At 37.8% G+C, this 19,423-nt stretch overlaps 1 protein-coding gene and 1 non-coding gene across 2 annotated transcripts; one reads left to right on the top strand and one right to left on the bottom strand.

The window, feature by feature from the left end:
- Positions 1–835: 835 nt before the first annotated feature.
- On the bottom strand, positions 836–908 carry Trnaf-gaa (transfer RNA phenylalanine (anticodon GAA)). Its single transcript has one exon. It is a non-coding gene; the product is annotated as a tRNA-Phe (tRNA).
- Positions 909–4,236: 3,328 nt separating this feature from the next.
- On the top strand, positions 4,237–19,095 carry LOC133848280 (putative metabolite transport protein HI_1104). The gene is made up of 3 exons (XM_062283776.1): positions 4,237–4,654; positions 16,912–18,252; positions 18,308–19,095. Exons 2-3 carry the CDS (start codon positions 16,917–16,919, stop codon positions 18,595–18,597), a joined length of 1,626 nt encoding a protein of 541 aa, XP_062139760.1. The 5' UTR covers positions 4,237–4,654; positions 16,912–16,916; the 3' UTR covers positions 18,598–19,095.
- The last annotated feature ends 328 nt before the right edge of the window (positions 19,096–19,423 follow it).

The raw sequence follows: 19,423 nt of genomic DNA, 5'->3' as shown, positions 1-19,423 counted from the left end.
AATCAAACGGCCGCCATAATCGCCATGGCATCAAGCACAGTAACCATAACACCGGTGGCGGCCAATGCCAAGTTCATTCTGTTAAAACCATCGACGGCAACTGACAGCAAACACCCAACGCCAACCGAGGTGAAGATCGCATAGAGTGCGAGTGGGAGAGAGCGAGTGCGAGCACTTGACATTAACATTGGGCATGTTAACTGGCTGTTATCTACACTGTTGATTTCCAGGCATACTGTATTTACTCGTAAGAAGAGAAAGGGATAGACAGATTTGATACTTTGTCGTATGTGCAAACAGTTTGCAATCGCACACACACATATGTATAACTACATGCATACATTATTTGTCCTACACACACAAATACACGTGTGTAGTGCTTAGTTAGTTTTTAAATAGATTTTTGTTTTGTTTTAATATTTCCATCGTCATATATATATATGTAAAACCATTTCAATAATAATACTCAGCTCAACCGAAACGTAGCATTTAAAAATTTTTAAAAACGATAAATGTATCTTAATTTTGTTTAATGTACTCACACAGAGACAGCAACATTTTTGAATTTGGAAAAAGCTTGCTCCTGCAGCGCGTTGCAGGCTGTAAAAAGCTTACTGCTACGTTAACAGTTTTATTGATTTGAGTAGTGTTGTAGTTGTTATTTATGATCTCACAAAGCTATCAAAAAAATATGTCTCTATTTACATTGTGCCTCGGGAACGCGTCTAAAAACAAACAAACAAATTGTCTGTTGATCAAATTATTACTTTTTAAATAAAAATCAAGAAAATCCGTATAGAAAGAACTTTTCGGTAAATTACAAAAAGTAGAAAGCTGCCGAAACCCGGGATCGAACCGGGGACCTTTAGATCTTCAGTCTAACGCTCTCCCAGCTGAGCTATTTCGGCGCTGCATTCGTCCCGCTTTCTAATCGATGACAGAGGAAGCGCAATCGTCACGGGTATCAAAACCCGAATCGTACACCCGAGTTCACAAAACGAGTCCAAGATAAGTGTGATGTTTGACGTTTGATGAACTGTCACTTCCCGGGATGAACTTTGTTTTTTTTTGCGTGTGCTTTTTTTTTGCAAATTAGTCACCGGCGCGTGCTAATTAAAATCTTTGCAAGAGAGGAAGGAGAAGGGAAGGAAATCAAATCAAATTCCGAAGGGTGTTAAAACTTGTCGTAAAACAACCCAAAAATCAGAAAGCATTTCAAGCATTGGGGAGGAGGAAGATTTTAAGTTGAGTCCGTTGATATTTTTAGTAGCCTTCTTTGTGATGATGTATCGAATGAATTTGCGCAAATATATAGATATACGTAATATATGTAAATATATTCATGATTTGTGATTCATGCCTAATTGCAGGTGTTTCGGTGCCGTACTGCAATTAGCCTGGTTAACTTACGAGATCAACTCTAACGGCACTCTACAAAGCAAAAAGGTCAGAGGGCATAAGACCCCAAATACATAGTTCACTGAAGTTAACCTATATAGAGAAGAGGAAAAATTTAATATTATTTGTAATTGATATCAAACACTTACTTAAATGTATTTTAAATATATTCAAGAAAATAATGTAATGTATTTTAAATATATTCAAGAAAATAAGTTGTATAAAAATTGCGGAATATTTTACTTTGTTGTATAAAAACTAAATTCCAAGTAGTGCCTCTTACCAAATTTCAGCTCTGCAGCTCACCGGAGAATCGAGTTCACTTAGTTAGGATCGATCATAAACACTAAACAGACAGTCTTCGAATCGCTCACGTAGCCTCTGCCGGGTATAGAACACAAGGTTTCGCCTTGGGAGTCGCTCAAGCAAAACTTTCGACCACAGAACCAACCACCCACGGCGCTATGGCAATTCCCCAGCTCTCTGGTACCGCTCTGGTACTGCCACGCCTCTTACGCCAGCACTGCGCTGACGTCACAAGAAAACTGGCTTAAATTCTGTACAAGAGAGAATTACCGAAAGACAATGCCAACACCTGAGGAACCCACAACAATAACAATAACAATTCAAAACAGCAAAAACCAAAAAAAAAAAAAAAAAAAAAACCCCTATGTTTCCACTAAAACTGGTTTTCTACAGTCTTTAGTTACGAGTCTTCTGTCTGCCGTCTTCCAGTCTTCAAGTTACAGCGTATGAGTAAGTCTGAAGTCTACAGTCTTGGTCAGGGATACGCATAAACAGTGCCTGCCAATTTAGTGCACGCACAACTTGCCCCAAGCTTCGATTCCTTTCTGCAACTGCATGACAATAAAAAATCCAACAAAATGAATTGAAACTAAGCAAACTAAAACTGGATTTAATCCCCAACTTGTCGGGTATTACAGCTGCAAAGACTATCTTCCAGAATCTAGTTGTCTACGTAATTTCTTGGGGAAATCTGGGTGAAACTTTGGAAAGTTCCCACTGTGTTGAAGAAAATGGGAAGAATTCTTAACTATACTACATTTCCATATTCACAGATTATAGAGTTAGGGTATTCCAAGTGCGGTTAGCTGAGTTGTTTGCTCTAGATAGCTTGTTATTTTTAACGACTGTGTCGAAAGTCGAGCAGAACATCAACTTGAGGAGTAGAAGAAACAAGCCTACGATGAGGGTTACTCAGAAGAAAGATCCCATAAAGAAGACTGTGATCATGATGATGAAGCTGAGGCTGAGACTGAGGCTGCGATGTTGATTATGAAGCTAATCATTTTGGGGGAACTACGAGCAGGTGACGACAATCGACAATGTTGCGTGGATTTTTTTTTTTTTTTTTTTTTATACAATCTTAACTGGTTTGCTTTTGCTACTCTCTTCTCTTCTCAGTAGCTTCGTCTTTTTCTGGGCGCTCTATGAATCGAATATTTAAATTAGCAATTTGTTTACAAAACGAACAGCGTGTGTTATGAAAATGATGAACAGCATGACAGCGGACTGAAGAGAGTGCGAGAAGAATTCGAATCATCAGCGTCTCATCTCAGACTCTAAACGTAAAAGTCGAAATTAATGCATACAACTAAAGCAATATACAATATATATATATATATATATATATATGTAGAATCACATGCCTTTATTGCCCTGATCTTTTGATATCATCTTATTATGTATTTGCATTTTTATTATTATTTATTTTGTTTTTATTTTGGGTGTTTTATCGCTCTTATCTGTCCAGTTAAGTATACGCTGCCCCTTGCCGGGTATTTTTATTTCTTCATAGACGAAAGGTCCTTGTAAACTTGATAGATGAAAAACTTCTAGCATTCTTTAATAATCAATAAACTAATGTGTTTGCAATTTAAATGAATATAAAAGTAATTTAAGTTTTACATTGCCAATTTTCGAAGTCTTTCGCAAACTACTTGCTACATCACCGTTTCCTATTATCAATTCCAAGCTCACAAAAAAACTGAATTTCTTTTAGTATTCAAATATACCGCTGCACTGCCTCAAATATACTGTCACACTGTATCCTCAAGCTAAGATTAATTGATGCTCTATTTTACAAGTATTTTACGACTGTCACAGGCTCCTTGATATATCACCGTTTCCTTTCTCACACAAAATGCGGCATTCTTTTTTGCTGCCACACTGCATTTAATAGTAGCGCGGCGCGTTGTTGGAAAGCGTATTCGTTGTGCGGCAATTAATTTGATTTATTAATAATTTATTTTTAGTTTAATGTTCTATCTGGTTTTTATTAATGTTTTACATTGATCCTTACACAAGTGAGGAGCACTTGGAGCTGCAGAGCGTTGACCACATTCACCATGTTTTGCGTTCAGTGCAGTGAAATGTCGCCATCTTTTATTTTTTTTCCTGTAAGTTTTTGCTCTTCCTTTCACAACTCCCTTGACGCCTGCGCAACGGTGCATCCTTTTGTGTGTGCATGTGTGTGTGAGTGTGGGAGCAAAAAACTATTCTTGGCATTCTAGACGCATAATTTGTTTTTGCATGTCATGCAATTAACGGATGTCGCCCAAAAAACACACGAAGAACGCCAGCGCACAACAATGAGAGATAGATCAAAAGAGAGAGAGAGAGCGAGGTAGAGTGAACGAGCTTCGGGCAAGCTGTTCTCTTTGCGTTGTTCGTGTCGCGCTTTCGGTTTCGGTTTCGGCTTTGCAAATTTGTATTGTTAGCTGCGACTGCGATGTCGACTGCGACGCCGGCGTAGACGGTGACGCTTGGGCTTGGGCAAATTTCCTTTTTAAAAACGTTGCCGCTCGAAGCCGCGTTTTAGTTCTGTTTGCAAAACGCAGCCAATTGGTTGTGTGCCAAGCAAAGAAGAGGTGGAAGTTCACTATAACAACGAACTGATCCAAGTCAAAGTGGAAGCTGAGCGCGAACTCGAAATCGAAGTGGTGGAAGTGACAGAAGCATAAGAACAAAAAACTTTTGCATTGAAAACTTTTTTTCACAATTTTTTTTCTTGCTGCAATTGTGCGCGTTCTTCGTCGTGTTCAATTCACATCAATTACCCCAATTGATAGATCGAAATTATAAAGACATTGCGTAGCGCATTTGACTTTACTTTATAAGTTTGCGACACGCGACTCGTAAAACAAAAACGCGCGACAAGCGAATCTTCTATTTTCCATTGTTCCAGCGTTCCCGCATTCCTGCCGTCCAGCTCCTTGTCCGTCAACTACAAAGTGTGAGTGTTGTTTTTTTCTTCTTATTAATTCAATTTAAAAGTGCCGTTGTTTTTATTAATTTCAATTGAAATCTAGTCCAACGCATTTGGATTAATTATTAAAAATTGATGGATCAATTTATGTTAAAGATTAATTTAAATTTTCCAGGGATAATAGCTCAACTTAAAAATAATTGAATCCTGTTTTCTCACAATTAGTGTCTCTAAAAGTGAAGAATAATTTGTTTTAATCTGGTTGTTTTAAATTAAAAAAATTGTTTTGCTCAGTTTTTGTTTAAAATTATTAAATAAAGATTTTTTTTGCTAAACTACCTAATTTTATAAAACTTAAGCATCTTCCTGTTCCAATTCGGCTCGTTTTTCGTGATCTTTTCAAGTGGCATTGCCCTTGAACTTTAACTCTTAAAGCCAACTTTTGATGTCTCACCTCGATTGCGCCATCGATATCAATATTGATACGATACGATTGCGATTGTGATTTCACTTGCGAGTTGAAGAGGCACTCCACAGGTTACTTAACTTAATTTGTTGTATTTGCTGTTCAATATTTGCGCGCGACAACAAAAACCTGTACACACACAAATTGCTAATGGCAATCGATGGGGGAGATGCCCACAGAGCTTTCTATCTCGGTCTAGGTCTAGCGATATTGATATCTGAAACTATGCCACGCCTCCAAAACAAATAGTTGACAAGACTGGGCCTTATCAGCGGAAGAAGTCAATCAATTGAGACAATTGGGAAAATACCCTGCGACATTTTCTGATTTCTCATTCCTTTTCAAAAAAAGGCGGGCAAAATGTTATGCAACTACATTTCTAATTTATCTCAACGGTTGTTAAAACGTGTAATTCAATTTATCGAAATATGCGCGATAAATTAAAATCGCAAATTCTTCCCACACACACAAACAAACACAAACACACGGAATATGCTGGACAGTTGGGCAAGCAAAAGTCTGTGGGTTGTGCCTCGATCTGTGATCACCTGTCACGAACATTATTGAAATTGTAATTCATTAGGAATTGAAATGTTTTTTTTTTACATGGTACATCGCATCTGTGACGGCATTCGATTAACATTTGATTCATAATTTATCTTGATATTGTTAATTTGTATAATAGATGTGCAAGAGACTCGGTTGCTGTGAATTCATTGTCTGAAGCAGCTAATGTATTATCGATCAATGCTATCGATCACATGAAGAGCGGCTACTAATTGTGTAAGAGGTGTGAGAAGAGCGTTGAGTAATTAATAGAGATTAATGATTTCATCTAGTTTATGTAAAGTGAATGTTATTTTACTATCGATAACGCGCAAAAATCGGTTAAGGATATAAGATATTCTACGAAGAAGTTGTCAATTGTATAAATACGTGTTATCAATGAAGTTATCGATCATATGAAGAGCGGCAACTAATTGTGTAAGAGGTGTAAGAAGAGTTCTTAGTTATTGAATTAAAGATTGATGATGTTATGTAATAGCTAAAGTAAGGTTTAAGAAGAGTTTCAAGTAATTGGAATAAAGATGTATGGAGTGTGATCGATAAATACATCGATAATTCGGAGTAAATAAAGAATAGTTTATGAAGAGTTTCTTTAGATGCAGATGTGTTAAAATGTTAAATGTGTTTAAGATATGTTAACATTCTGATCAGTAGCAGCGAAATATGCACTTAATTAGAAGTTGTGATCAAGTTTTAGTACCAAGAACTGTGCTGCGATATCGATAAAAGGGTAAATGCCAAACGATGTTGTAATTGTTGACTATTAAATGTTGAATGCTGAGTGGAAAATGACAGATAAGAATGTGACAGACAGACAGAAAGTCAAGGAAGTGAAGAATGAAGGGAATTGATTAAAAACTAGAACAACAAGTCGCCAGATGTAAGAGAAATCAATCAAAGGTTACGTTCTGCATATCACACAAAGTGTCACAGACACACACAGACTGCATTCTCCAATTAAGAATGTCGCTCTAATTGCATAGATGATCAGCGGTGGCGATAATTGGACACACTTTGCGATTGAGAAAGGGAGGCAGCAGGTGAACTTTATTTGCTCGAGATTGGAGATTGTTAATTAAGTTACGAGTGACTGGTCACATTTTGCAATAGCAATTACCTTTTACTTTCTCAGTGGCGACAATTGAGAGTTCATTACTGAATTGATGAAACATTCTCCTCACCTGTGCCAAACTAAGTTCAGGTGTCATAATTATCTGCGACTCATATCCAACCAAGTGTAATTATGCGAGAGGTCCAGCAATTAGACAACTTCTAATGCCCTCTCTCCCATTACTCGATCGTTGATCGTATCGTAGTATAGTATGTTGTATCTATACGGCGATCATGGTATTTATCGCTAATTTATTGACCCGGTCACCAAAGGCACTCACAGCTAGAGTCTAAGTCTAAGCTACAGCTGTTCACTTTAAACTCTGTGCAATTATCTAATAATTAAATATAATTAATACTTTGTTTTTTTTTTTTTCTTCTTATTTCGTAGCTGATTTGTTTCCAAGTCATTCGATGTCTCAGGTTCTTTCTTATACACTTACAATAGGCTGTGTAACTTTGCTTTTGCAGCTGGGCGTTTGCTTCTCAGTGTCAAGGCAAAAAATACTCAGATACTTTGACTGACAACTGACAACTGGCAGATATTTTCAGTTACGAAATGCTTGGTGAACTTTTAGCTAGTTAAAGATACTACTACTTTAACGTTTTAGATACTTTTGGAATAGTGGAAAATATTCCAGCTAGTTGAAGATGCTTTAAGAACATCTTAGATACTTTTGGAATAGTTAAAAATATTTCATAGCTTCTTGGATACTTGAAATAGATGCTTCGTATTTCCGAAATTGTATCTTTAATTTAAAGCGTATTCAATCGTCGGTTTTTTGATAGTTACTGACTTGTTAAAGCCGATCTTTCTTGTTTTATTTTTGTCGTCCGCCTTGATTTGAATTTGTGGCACATGCGCATTCGAGGTAATTACCCGTGATTCGGGTTATCAAGAATTATATATGTACATGTATATGTATATCTACATACATATGTATATACTTTGCATCTGTAGATAATAAGCGATCGAATCATCATCGCCAGATGTGATTCGCGATACGTTTTCGATTGCCACGATCGCCACACGATGAGTTTGCAACTTTGAGTGCTGATTCTTTGATCATCAGCCCATTTTCCAGTTTCCCCAAGTGAGTTTCGCGCATTTTAACTATAAATTTATGCAAATGTCAAGCACTTAAACAATTAACTGCCCTATAAGTCAAATACATTGCGCTCTCTCTCTCATAGTTATTCAACTGTTGCTGTTACCAAGTACTCGAACTTGTTTTGCATATTTAGGGTTGCCACGTGTGCACGACAATCAAGTGCATGATGAATGGGCGACTCTAGAAAACTCAATTCCTAATACTCGTCATTGTCATCGTCACATTCCGATTTCTAGTTTCTTTTGTTTTTGCCTCATCAAGCTTTTAACGATCAGTGATGAGTGATCAGTAGCTAATCAGTTCGTCTATAAAATTGGTGATTTAAGGGTGTGAAATTTCGACAAGTTCATTAATTGATCACTTTGTCGTCAAGATTAGCAGATGAGAATCAATTGAACATTTTCACACGCAACTAAATAGCGATAACTAAATTTCCAGTTTAATCACTCTTTACTTTCTTGTTTGCAAAAAGATTCCCTTGATCAGTGAAATATGACTTATAATCATATTATTTTTGTTGACAAGATGACTAAGCTATTCATTTAGCGACACTTTCGTTAATCGGCTTAAGGAAAGTTCTGTGAATCGAGCTCAAAGTGTGTGTGTGATTTTTGTTACGCTAAATGTTTCCGGCGGGGGATTAACCACAATTTGAATATTGTTTTTATCTTGTCTGATTGGCAATTCAATTTGCTTATTTATCGACCAGACGCAGCAGCCTCCGCCCCAGTTTTTTGCTGTTTTTTTATACAAGTTCAGGTTTAGGTTAGACTTAATGACACATTTGGTGTTTTTCCGGTTTGAGTCCGCAACAACAACAACAAGAGCAACAGATGAGTTGTCTCGCTGTTAATGTAACTGACCACTCTCAATCAACAACACTCCAAAGCAGCAGATTGATAAACACAGATTAAAATCACTTCAGATCACTTGATGGCTCTATTTGCTATGGCCTCAACTAGTCTACGGGGCGTCACCTGAACCACACCCCCCAATTAACATGTTACATATGCCACCGAGTTGGATGGATTTCTTTATAATAGACAACTGCTGCATAGCAAGCGGCATTGCTCGCGAGTGAGAATTGCTATATTTTCAAGTCAATCAGTCAATCATACACATCAATCAAATAGGCGACGCTAGACAGGCAATCCAAAATGGTAAATAATGTCTGTATTAGCTGTAATAGTTGAAAACTCAAGCAATTTAATGATTCAATCAGCCAATTTATATGTCAATCAGTCAATCATACATATCAATCGAATAGGAAACACTTGAATGGTAAATAATTTATAGAATTAGTTATATTAGTTGAAAACTTTTGCAAAATAATGATTCAATCAGTCAATCATACACTTCAATCAAATAGGCGACGCTAGACAGGCAATCCAAAATGGTAAATAAATTCTAGTATTAATTATGTTAGTCAAAATCTTCAGAAATTCAATGATCAATCACCCATTTTATAAGTCAATCAGTCAATCATACAGATCAATCAAATATATTAAATGGTAAATAATTTCTATTATTAGTTATACTAGTTGAAAACTTAAGCAATTTAATGTTTCAATCAGTCAATTTATGAGTCAATCAGTCAATCACACAGATCAATCACATCACATCAATCCAAAATGGTAAATAATGTCTAGTAGGAGTTGTAATAGTTGAAAACTCAAGCAATTAGTGATTCAATCAGTCAATTTCTGCCAAGCAATGCAATTGTTTAGTCAGTCAATCGGCTGTCAATCAATCTAGAGACACGAAAAGTGAGATGCTTGCGCCTGATCGAGCAAAAACCGTACGTCAGTCAGTCGGAATCAGTGAGCCAAGTTGGCAGCTGGAACGCAACACAAAAGTCGTAGTGATAATGATTGATTTAGCCATAACTCTTGAGCTTGATCAGCCAAGGCGACGGCTAAACAGCGATTGCAGCACGCGAGATTCGAGCCTCTAATTAGATAAGATTGATAGAAGAGGAGGAGGTAGAAGGGGATGTGTGTGTGTGTGGGTGGTGTTAAGTAACTGCTAATTGGCAGCGACTATTAGCCAAGTTAGCAGCAGTTGCTTTGAGACACCTGTTGCGACGGTTTTGGTCTGTCGCTTTGCGATATGCAATAATGCAATAATAAATATTCGTAAGATTTATGCAAGGAATCTTCGAGTATTCTCGTTGAATTGATAAAACATTGTAAAAAAAGCGCCACCTGGCGTCAGCTAATGAATTCATTTGCCATTTGCATGCAACGGTGTCGCATTGCCTTACCTCCCTCCCCTTCCCGTTCCCCCTTCCGCTCCCCTCCCCACGGTGCGCGACTCCACCCCGAAGACAATGGCCAAAGCAAAGCAGCCGCCGGTTAACCTTGACTGCGGTTACAATGCGAGCGTGTGAGCGAGAGGATGAGCGTAACGAGTGAGAAAGAGAGAGAGCGAGTGAGAGATAGATACAGAGAGAGAGGGAGAGGGAGATAGAGGAGGAATACTCAGTTAGCGGTTGAATCAATGTTAAACCGCATTTTTAGCCAAGTTAGTTAATATCTAGCGGAGCGTTCGGGACGGGGGCGTTAAGGGGGCGTGACGTTATGATCATGCTTGAGCGACACTCATTATGCGCTTACGTGGCGAGCACTCTTCAAGAGCCCAATTACCACAACAACAAGTACGCATGTCGGCACGTTAATATAAATGTTAAGTGTCTACTTCATGTGTAGAGTAGGAAATGAGCAATCGATCGACTTGTGACTCAGCTAAAATATCAGATTTGAACCCATTAAGAAGTGAGGCTGAGTTTTGAAACTGGCATCTCACTTAGCGGCCTCAGCTGGTCACTAAAAAAGCGCAAATGCTTTTTAAGTTTTTATTGTGAAAATGTATTCATAAGTTGTATAAAAAAGTTATAAGATTATAACAATTTTTAAGTTTTATTAAATTATGATTGATTATTGGTTTTAAGACTTGGTAAAAAGTTATTATTTTCTCAGCTGATCACGAAAAGTGGCCGCTAAGTGAATATACATAATGTGAAGAGTATTCATTATATAGTAAAGTTATAATATAATAACTATTTTCAAGTTTTATTAAATACAAAAATGATTAGTTAGCAATGAAATATATTTGAGTAGCTTAAATACTTGTTTTATGATTTCTCTATAGTTTCTTAGTTTCGTGTGTGGCCGCTAAGTGAATTAGATTCTAAATTTGTGACCGCTAACTGAAAATTACGGTTCTACAATAAATTGTGCTTAACTGCTTAACATTCTTCGACACAACAAAATTAATAAAGATAACTTTTTAATGTGCGATGAGTTATTGGAGACAGCACAATAAGTGACTATTAACAGAAATTAGAATTTTTCAATAGACTTTACATATTTAATGTCATTTAAGTTTATTGCATTTTGTTGTGTTGAAAATAATGAAGCAGTTAATCACAATTTATTGTAACATCATAATTTTCAGCTTACATATTTAATGTCTCCATAATACAGATGAATCACTAAAGCTTTGATTTGAATACATTTATATTCGTTATTAGATTTATTTATATTTATATTTTCGTACTCTTTTCTGCAAATAAGCTGAACCAGTTTTAAAGTTAAATTAGTTGAGATCCGTTTCTTGAGCTCGGCAAAAATGTAATTGCGGACTTGAGCTTTGCAGCGTTTCCAGTTCAGTTGGGAAGCATTTTGCAGTGAATGCCAAATCGTATAGGCTAGCTCTATATAACTATAACTAGCTAATACCCTTGTGTCAGTGTGTGTGGCTTGTGGGGTATGCTGAGACTGAGACTGAGACCAAGGCGTAGGCACATTACTTAGTCACGTTTTGCGATTGAATTGATTGTGAATGTGAATGCGATTGAAACTGTGATCAGTCAAGCGTTTGCAGCTTGGACATAGTGATGCAAAAAACATCCACCTACAATCGATACTATCGAGAGGCTTTTTGTCGATACTCTTGTTGATAGTAAACGGCGTTAAAATATGAATTTTTGTTTATACATATCTTTAATTGAATGTGCATAAATGTTGATTGAAATGAAAAGAAAGCTTCAAGTATTCCTTATTCCGTTTCGACTATTGATATTCTTATCGATAGTCAACAGCGTGAAAATAGGACTTTTTGTATATATCTATAATAGAATGTGCATAAATAAGGTTTCAAATTTAATATATCGAAACAATCAAGGATGTTTTGTTATCCCAAACATCGCTTCGAGGCCTTTTGCATCACTATTTGAACTGAGGTCTGTCCATAAGTATGTGTGTGTATCTCAATCGCTAAGTGTGTGTACTTGGTCCAATCTTGTCACGAACATGGGCGAGTTGCTGCTGTCCAGCCTCATCGAGTGTTGTGTGCATGACTCGCGAGCACTTATTACAGCAATTGTTGCTCTGTGGCATTGCATGTGGCAAGTGCAGCAAGTGCCACAGACTGTGTGTGAGTGTGTGGGTTGCTGCACGTTCGTGGAGAATGTCGTCTAATCACATAGCCAATGACATAGACAAATTATCTGTGAACTTGTCACTATCAAAGTCTCTGGTGACTCACGAGACGTCGACTAGTCGATACCCTGTAGATAACCTGCAATTTAATTTGTAGTCACTTTAGACTCTCTGGTGACGGACGTGACTTGACTAGTTGATACCCTGTAGTGTGGATTCATCGTAAAACAGCTAGCAAATAATCTGTAATATATAAGTTATGTGTTGTAGTCACTATCGAAGTCTCTGGTGACACATGAGACTCCAATTGTCGATACCCTTTAGTGTAGATTCATCTTAAAGCAGATAACCTGTAATATAATGTGTGTGTTGTAGTCATTGGAATATTCAAATCGTATTCAATTGGAAGCTAAGAAAGGCTAAGTACCCAACTAGCTGATACCCTGTATCCTACTGAAGTTATTTGCACCTCAAACACCTTCTAAATACAAAATAAACTTAAACTAGCTAATACCCTGCACTAATTCAGTGCTTTCATTAACATTTAACATATAATTTGAAGGGTATTTCTTAGTATATGTAGTAGACCATCTAAACGGCACGTAAGCCATAAATCAAGGCTCTACCTTAAGGGAAGCGGTCGTAAATGATATTACAAGTATTGTAATTGGCCACAGACCTTTAAAATGGAAATAAAGGAAAAACAAATCGCATATGGTTATGCAGTTCTATGATACGCTCATTTAAGTTACAGTTATTAGTGGCAGGGGTAAATCAAAACAATAAAAAGAACGTCTTATTAATTGCATTGGCGTTTTTGCGGCGCTAATTAAATGCAAATTATTAAATCGCGACCGTAAAGCAATTTCAATTTCAATTCACCAATTGCGATTGCAATTTGAATTTCCATTTCAATTAGAATTTGAATTTCATTGTTCGTCGACATGTAGCATTAAAAAGACATAAAAAATTAGCACGAGCTCTCGAAGTGGCAAAATTAATCGCCTCAATGCATTTGCAAATGCAACATGGCAACGAGTCGCGTGACCTTGTCGAAGAAAGCCGCTCGCTACTCGCCGTTCGCTACTCGCCATTCGTCACTCGCCATTCTCCCCATTCATTCACTTGCCACGCGTCGCATCGAGTCACGTCTTCGATTGAGTCCGGTTTTGTTGTCGATTGCGGGATCAAGAGCAAGTGCCGTTTTCTCTCAGCCTTGACATTGAACTAGAAATAGAAATAGAAATGGAAAATCCGAAATACGATTGGCCTTCTGCTCTTTGATCTGTTAATCGTCTTGCAGCAATTAGAATTGTGTCAGCAATCTATCAAATTTATTGACCCTTGATCACATTCCTCATTTCATTAAACACTATTATCAGTTGGTTTGTTGAAAATAGCAAACACTTTATTAATAGTTAGTCAAGTATATAAATAAATGCACGTGGAATAACTTATTTTTATATGATATGTATGAGGAATACTTACATTTGTATAGAAATTGAAGTCCACAGTAATAATGAGATGAATATGCAATAGATAACAAATAAAATAAAGCAATTTTACTAAGTTTTCAAATGAACCGGTTTAAGATCTTTGACGAACTAGTTGAGAGTTATATTTTAGAATTGAATAATATTTTTATAGAAATTGAAGCCAAAACTAACTACCAAATAAAGTAGAGCTAACTCTTTAAAGGAACATTTAAACTGCAGATCAAATGAACCCTTTAACGGTATTTTGACTCTTTCGAACTAGTTGAGAGTTCAAAAGAACTGAAAATCATGTGATTTGATTTCGCGTGAACAGCTTTGCACTTGAATAAGCTAAAGTTTTCGGCTTGAACTTCAGTTGGCTCGGAACATGGAACAGGTATTTTTGTATCGAGTTATGAATCAAGCCGCATCAAGGCTAATACTATAAGCGTACTACAGCAAACAGTACATTACATGATGCATGATTATGACGACGATTATGATTATGATAATCAAATCAAAGTGCCATTAGACCGCGGTCAAATGGCGCATAAAACGTGTCAGCACGCGTTTGCATTTGAATGGATGTCGAAACTTCGAATTCGGAAGCGGGGGATTAACTCTGACTGACTGTTTGACTGGTAAGATCGTTAGAATGTTTTTTTTTTCTCTATGTTTGTAGTACAGCATCCGCATTCTTAGGCTTTTTGTTTAGCTGCCATATCCGATCGATACATTTTGTATCTTTTTGTCTAGCCTTGACAGTTCATTGTGCTGAACTATTCGTTCCGTTCCTGACCTTGGCGAGTATGTAAAAGATACGGATACGCGCAAGTATGTATCTGTAGCTGGTCGTAAGTAATTTTTGTATCTTTTATGGCAAATAAGAAAAAAAAACCAACAAACCAACACAGCAATTAAATTAACTTGAAATTTGATTGATTAAGCACAACAACAATGAGAAATTCTCTCAAACTCAAGCTCGCCTCCAGCTCGACGTCCAAAATGTATCTGGGAAACGGGCAACAAAAAAACAAGAAAAAAAAACCAAAACATTTAGTTGTCAGTCCACGTTGTAGTTGGAGTTAATGGCACTTTGGCCAAATTGATTTCGCCAGCTGTAGATTCATTAGACATCTCTTTGTGGTGCATATTTGCTCTCTACCTTGTGCCCACTCAAAACTCAATCTCTAGCCGGGTTTCATAATAATAGCTAACATCGTTGGTGTCATTGTATCTCTTGACATTTTGACAATCTTTTCAAGAACTTGAATTGCAGCTATTAATACAACGCATAATTAACTGAATTCTTCTTCAATTTGCTGTTTTTTAAATTCTTTTTAGATCCTCTAATCAATTATGAACGAAAAATATGCTAGCTTAAATGGTTTCTTCATTTTAAAGAATTTGTCTACACAAGTTATCCACTTAAAGCTGAAGTATTTGGCTGTCGAGCAAGCTCACTTTTCATTCCATCGCCATGGCTAATTAGTCGATTTACTTGTGGTTTCTTCTGGTTTGCTACACGTGCGCAAGGCAGCCATGAATCAAATATTTGCGTAGGTTATTTTTTTGCGTTGTCTTGGGGATTTAGATTGAGATATGTGCGTACTTCCGTTTGGCTGACCATTTAGCGCATAAATCAAAATGCTTGAATGTTGAGTTAACTTTAGCGACTCCGCCCGTTAATTGCCTTGGGCTGACTCAACGCACACTCCACAATCTCGAGACACACAAACTTATATTCCATATTCCATATTCATATTCGTAATCGTAATTGTATCAAGAGTGCAACAAACGCCTTTCACATAATTCGAATGCAATTTAAGCCGAGTTTCGGTTACTCTATCTGGAAACTTTTAAGCTCAACTTGTGCAAGCTTTAGCTTCAATCGAATATATCAACCAATTGTGTGAGCTTTTAAGCTATTGTTCATATCATCGCTAAAAGCATGAAGCTTTATTAGAGTATTCAGCGCACACATCGCGTATACGCAATGTGGGGGAAACGCCTTCACTTTCATTCAAGTCAAGAATTATGGCGCTAAATCTGTCGCTCGACCGACGCGATTCCAGTCACGATTTGCATCTTTTTTGGATCAATTAAATTTGATTGCCTTGCGAGGCGGCAATAGCTAAGTGAAGGGAAAGGCAAGGAAAGAGACAAGGTAACAGGTAACAAGTCATTAATTAGACGTCTCTTCATTGTTTGTCATTATGTCGCGATGCTTGATTATAACACAACGACGAGTACCTGAGCCACATGTGTTGAGTCTCTGATTACAAATGGGGGGCATTGCTTGTTGTCTTCTATACAAAGTGAGCGAACGAGCACAATCGCTGAGCACAATGGACTTTCTACCCTCGATGCTCTGTTTAAACACTTAGCAGAGATAGCGAAAACAAAGCTAAGAGAGCAGTTTAGTTTATTCTTCTTCCAAGACAGCATTTGAGACTCTTGTATTTTCGTAATCTCATTAAAATGATTTTTGTATATATTCCTATCTCTCACTTTGCTCAAACTTTGTGTTGCTATCTCCGAATTTAAATTGCTTACGTTATTATTTTGTTCATCCCATTTACTTCCAGGTATATTATTTAAGATCCATCTGATGTTTGCTCTCTTTATTCGATCTTTTCGCTAAAATACCAAATGAATCTTTTGGTATATTTTATGGATCAAGACGCTTTAGCACAATTTTGCTTTTCTTATTAAGAATTTTACCGTTTAATATATTTTAGGTATATTTATCAGTATACTTGAACAATCAAGTCGTTTTCCGCTTACCTCGTAAAATATACTAAATATTGTTTTATGTATTTGGTATATATTAGGTATATTTATCGGTATACTTCATGAAGAAAAGTAAAAATTGCTTTACGTAATAAGAATTTAAATGTTGCAAATCATAAAAAGTATACCGTTTACTATATTTTAAATATATTTTCTATATGTATATATTACTTTCCACCTTCTTCATAAAATATTGTAAATATTCTTTTACGTAAAACTCAACTCAAATTTCTTGCGTTATTTTATCCCGTTTCTCTCCCTAAGCTGCCATAAATTGTTACTCATTCGCTTTTCCTCCTCCTTTTTCCTCTCATTGCAGTCACAATGATTCCGGTTCTGGACAGACTAAGCGGCTGTTACAATGCCTATGTGCTGGGCATACTGACCATCGGCTATATCCTGGGCGAGCTGGGTCATTATCTGATCGGTGTCACCTCCAAGCAGACCGCCATTGAGCTGGACTACGGTGATCATGGGTGTCAGCAGAACAACAGCATGTTCAGTCGTCACGAGCTGACAACGCAATGCGGCGACGTCAAGAACGAGACAAGTTGCTATGCTCTCGATCTCAATGGCACCGGCTACTGCGAATGGAACTACAATGGCCTGGGCATCGATTATCAGATTCTTGCGGGTCCCACATTCATTCTGGTCTTCACCATAGCCGGTGTCTTCATGGGATTTGCGGCCGACAAATACAATCGTGTGAAGATGCTCACCGTGTGCACGGTGATCTATGGCATTGCGATCTTCCTGCAGGGCACCGTTAAGCAGTATTGGCATCTGGTGATATTGCGCATGATAATGGCAGCCGGTGAGTCCGGTTGCAATCCCCTCGCCACCGGAATTATGTCCGATATTTTCCCGGAAAGCAAACGCGCTTTGGTCATGGCCATCTTCAACTGGGGCATCTATGGCGGCTATGGCATTGCCTTCCCCGTGGGTCGTTACATTACCAAGCTCAACTTCTTCGACTTGGGCTGGCGTGTGTGTTATCTGGGTGCCGGTGTCCTGACCGTCATTGTGGCCGCACTCACTGGATCAACGCTGAAGGAACCGGAACGGAAGGCAATCGGTGAGGGAGATCGTCAAACGGCCAGCGGTAAACCCGTCACATTGTGGCAGGTGATCAAGAGTCCTGCCATGATTATGCTGATGATTGCCGCCTCCATACGTCACTGCGGTGGCATGACGTTTGCCTACAATGCGGATCTCTATTACAACACCTACTTCCCCGATGTCGATCTCGGCTGGTGGCTCTTTGCCGTCACCATTGGCATTGGCAGCGTCGGTGTCGTTGTCGGTGGCATTGTTTCCGACAAGATTGTCGCCAAAATGGGCATCAGATCGCGTGCCTTTGTCCTTGCGCTTAGTCAATTGATTGCCACGCTGCCCGCCTTTGGTTCCGTCTACTTTGATCCCTTGTGGGCCATGATCACGCTGGGCCTGAGCTATTTCTTTGCCGAAATGTGGTTCGGTATTGTGTTTGCCATTGTCGTCGAGATTGTCCCGTTGCGTGTGCGCTCCTCGACCATTGGCGTCTTCCTCTTTGTGATGAACAACATTGGCGGCAATCTGCCCATTCTTGTGGATCCCGTTGCCAAGATGCTCGGCTATCGCGGCTCCATTATGATCTTCTACTCGGGCTTCTATGGCATCAGTAAGTTTGATTTTCACACCATCTTTTGGATTGCAACTAATACATATATTTACAGGCTCAATTCTTTTCCTCATCACTTGCTTCCTGCTGGAGGGCAAGCCCAAGACAGAGGAGGTCGTTGCCGCCCAGGAGTCGCAGCACAAGGGACTCGGCGGCGATGCTGTTCTCAATGCTCGTCCCATGCACGGACATGACAACTCGGTGTTCAGCGTGGACGAAACACTGCCCGCTGCCAATGGTCGTCCTGCCCAGCTGCAGCCTCAGCATCTGCAGATGTCGAACAATGGCTACGACAAGTCGATGCCAGCTCGTCACAATGGCGCCGCCGAGAGCAGCAGACTGTAGACTCCTTCCTCTTCTTCTTCGTCCATGTAGTATTAGACAACACACAAATCTCTCCACCCCGTCGACAAGTGCTTTCTGCTGCATATGTTATATATACTATATGCATATCGATATCTATCTAGACATAGACATTAATCGTATTCTATATATATAAAACGTTTTTTTTTTTTTTTTTTTGTATCGCATGTAATATAGTAATTGATCTTTATTATTTTTGTAAAAAATGATCTATTCATAAGTCTGTGAGCTGTGTACAAGCTATAGCCAAGTACACAGACTTGCCCAATTGTACCTTATACTGCGCATATCGGTTATATGCAGCGAAAGAACAAAATTTCATTTCGATCTTTGCAAGTTTTTTTTAAATTAAAAGCTTAGAGAAGAACTATCGCTATTAAGTTGTTTTGATTGATTGCAAAATGTTAATAAATGACTCTCTTAAATAAGCACTAATGATGTACTTAATCGATTTTAGTAAATATAACCGATATATGCATATATATATATATATATATAGAATCATATGACTATCAAGTGTTATATCCGTACAAAAAGTTGAAAAATTTTGGTTTACTTTACAAAAAATCAACTAATTAATGTTTTCGAAATTTAATTTGTATACACAATAGTTTGGAGTTTTCGTCTCAAAAACCGGACGGATATTTATGTTCCGGATTCTACTGTATATTGTCTACATATTGTGGGTAAAAAGTATTGGGACTTTAAAATCTTAATTTATTTTTCGAAATTTATTTCATACACAATAGTTTGGAGTATTTAAAATATACTAAGTTATGTTCCGGAATATAATTCTTCGTCCATCCAA

The sequence above is a fragment of the Drosophila sulfurigaster genome, chromosome X (assembly GCF_023558435.1).
Source record: "Drosophila sulfurigaster albostrigata strain 15112-1811.04 chromosome X, ASM2355843v2, whole genome shotgun sequence".
NCBI classification, from domain to species: Eukaryota; Metazoa; Arthropoda; class Insecta; order Diptera; family Drosophilidae; genus Drosophila; species Drosophila sulfurigaster.
This window is presented reverse-complemented; position numbering and strand designations above follow the sequence as displayed.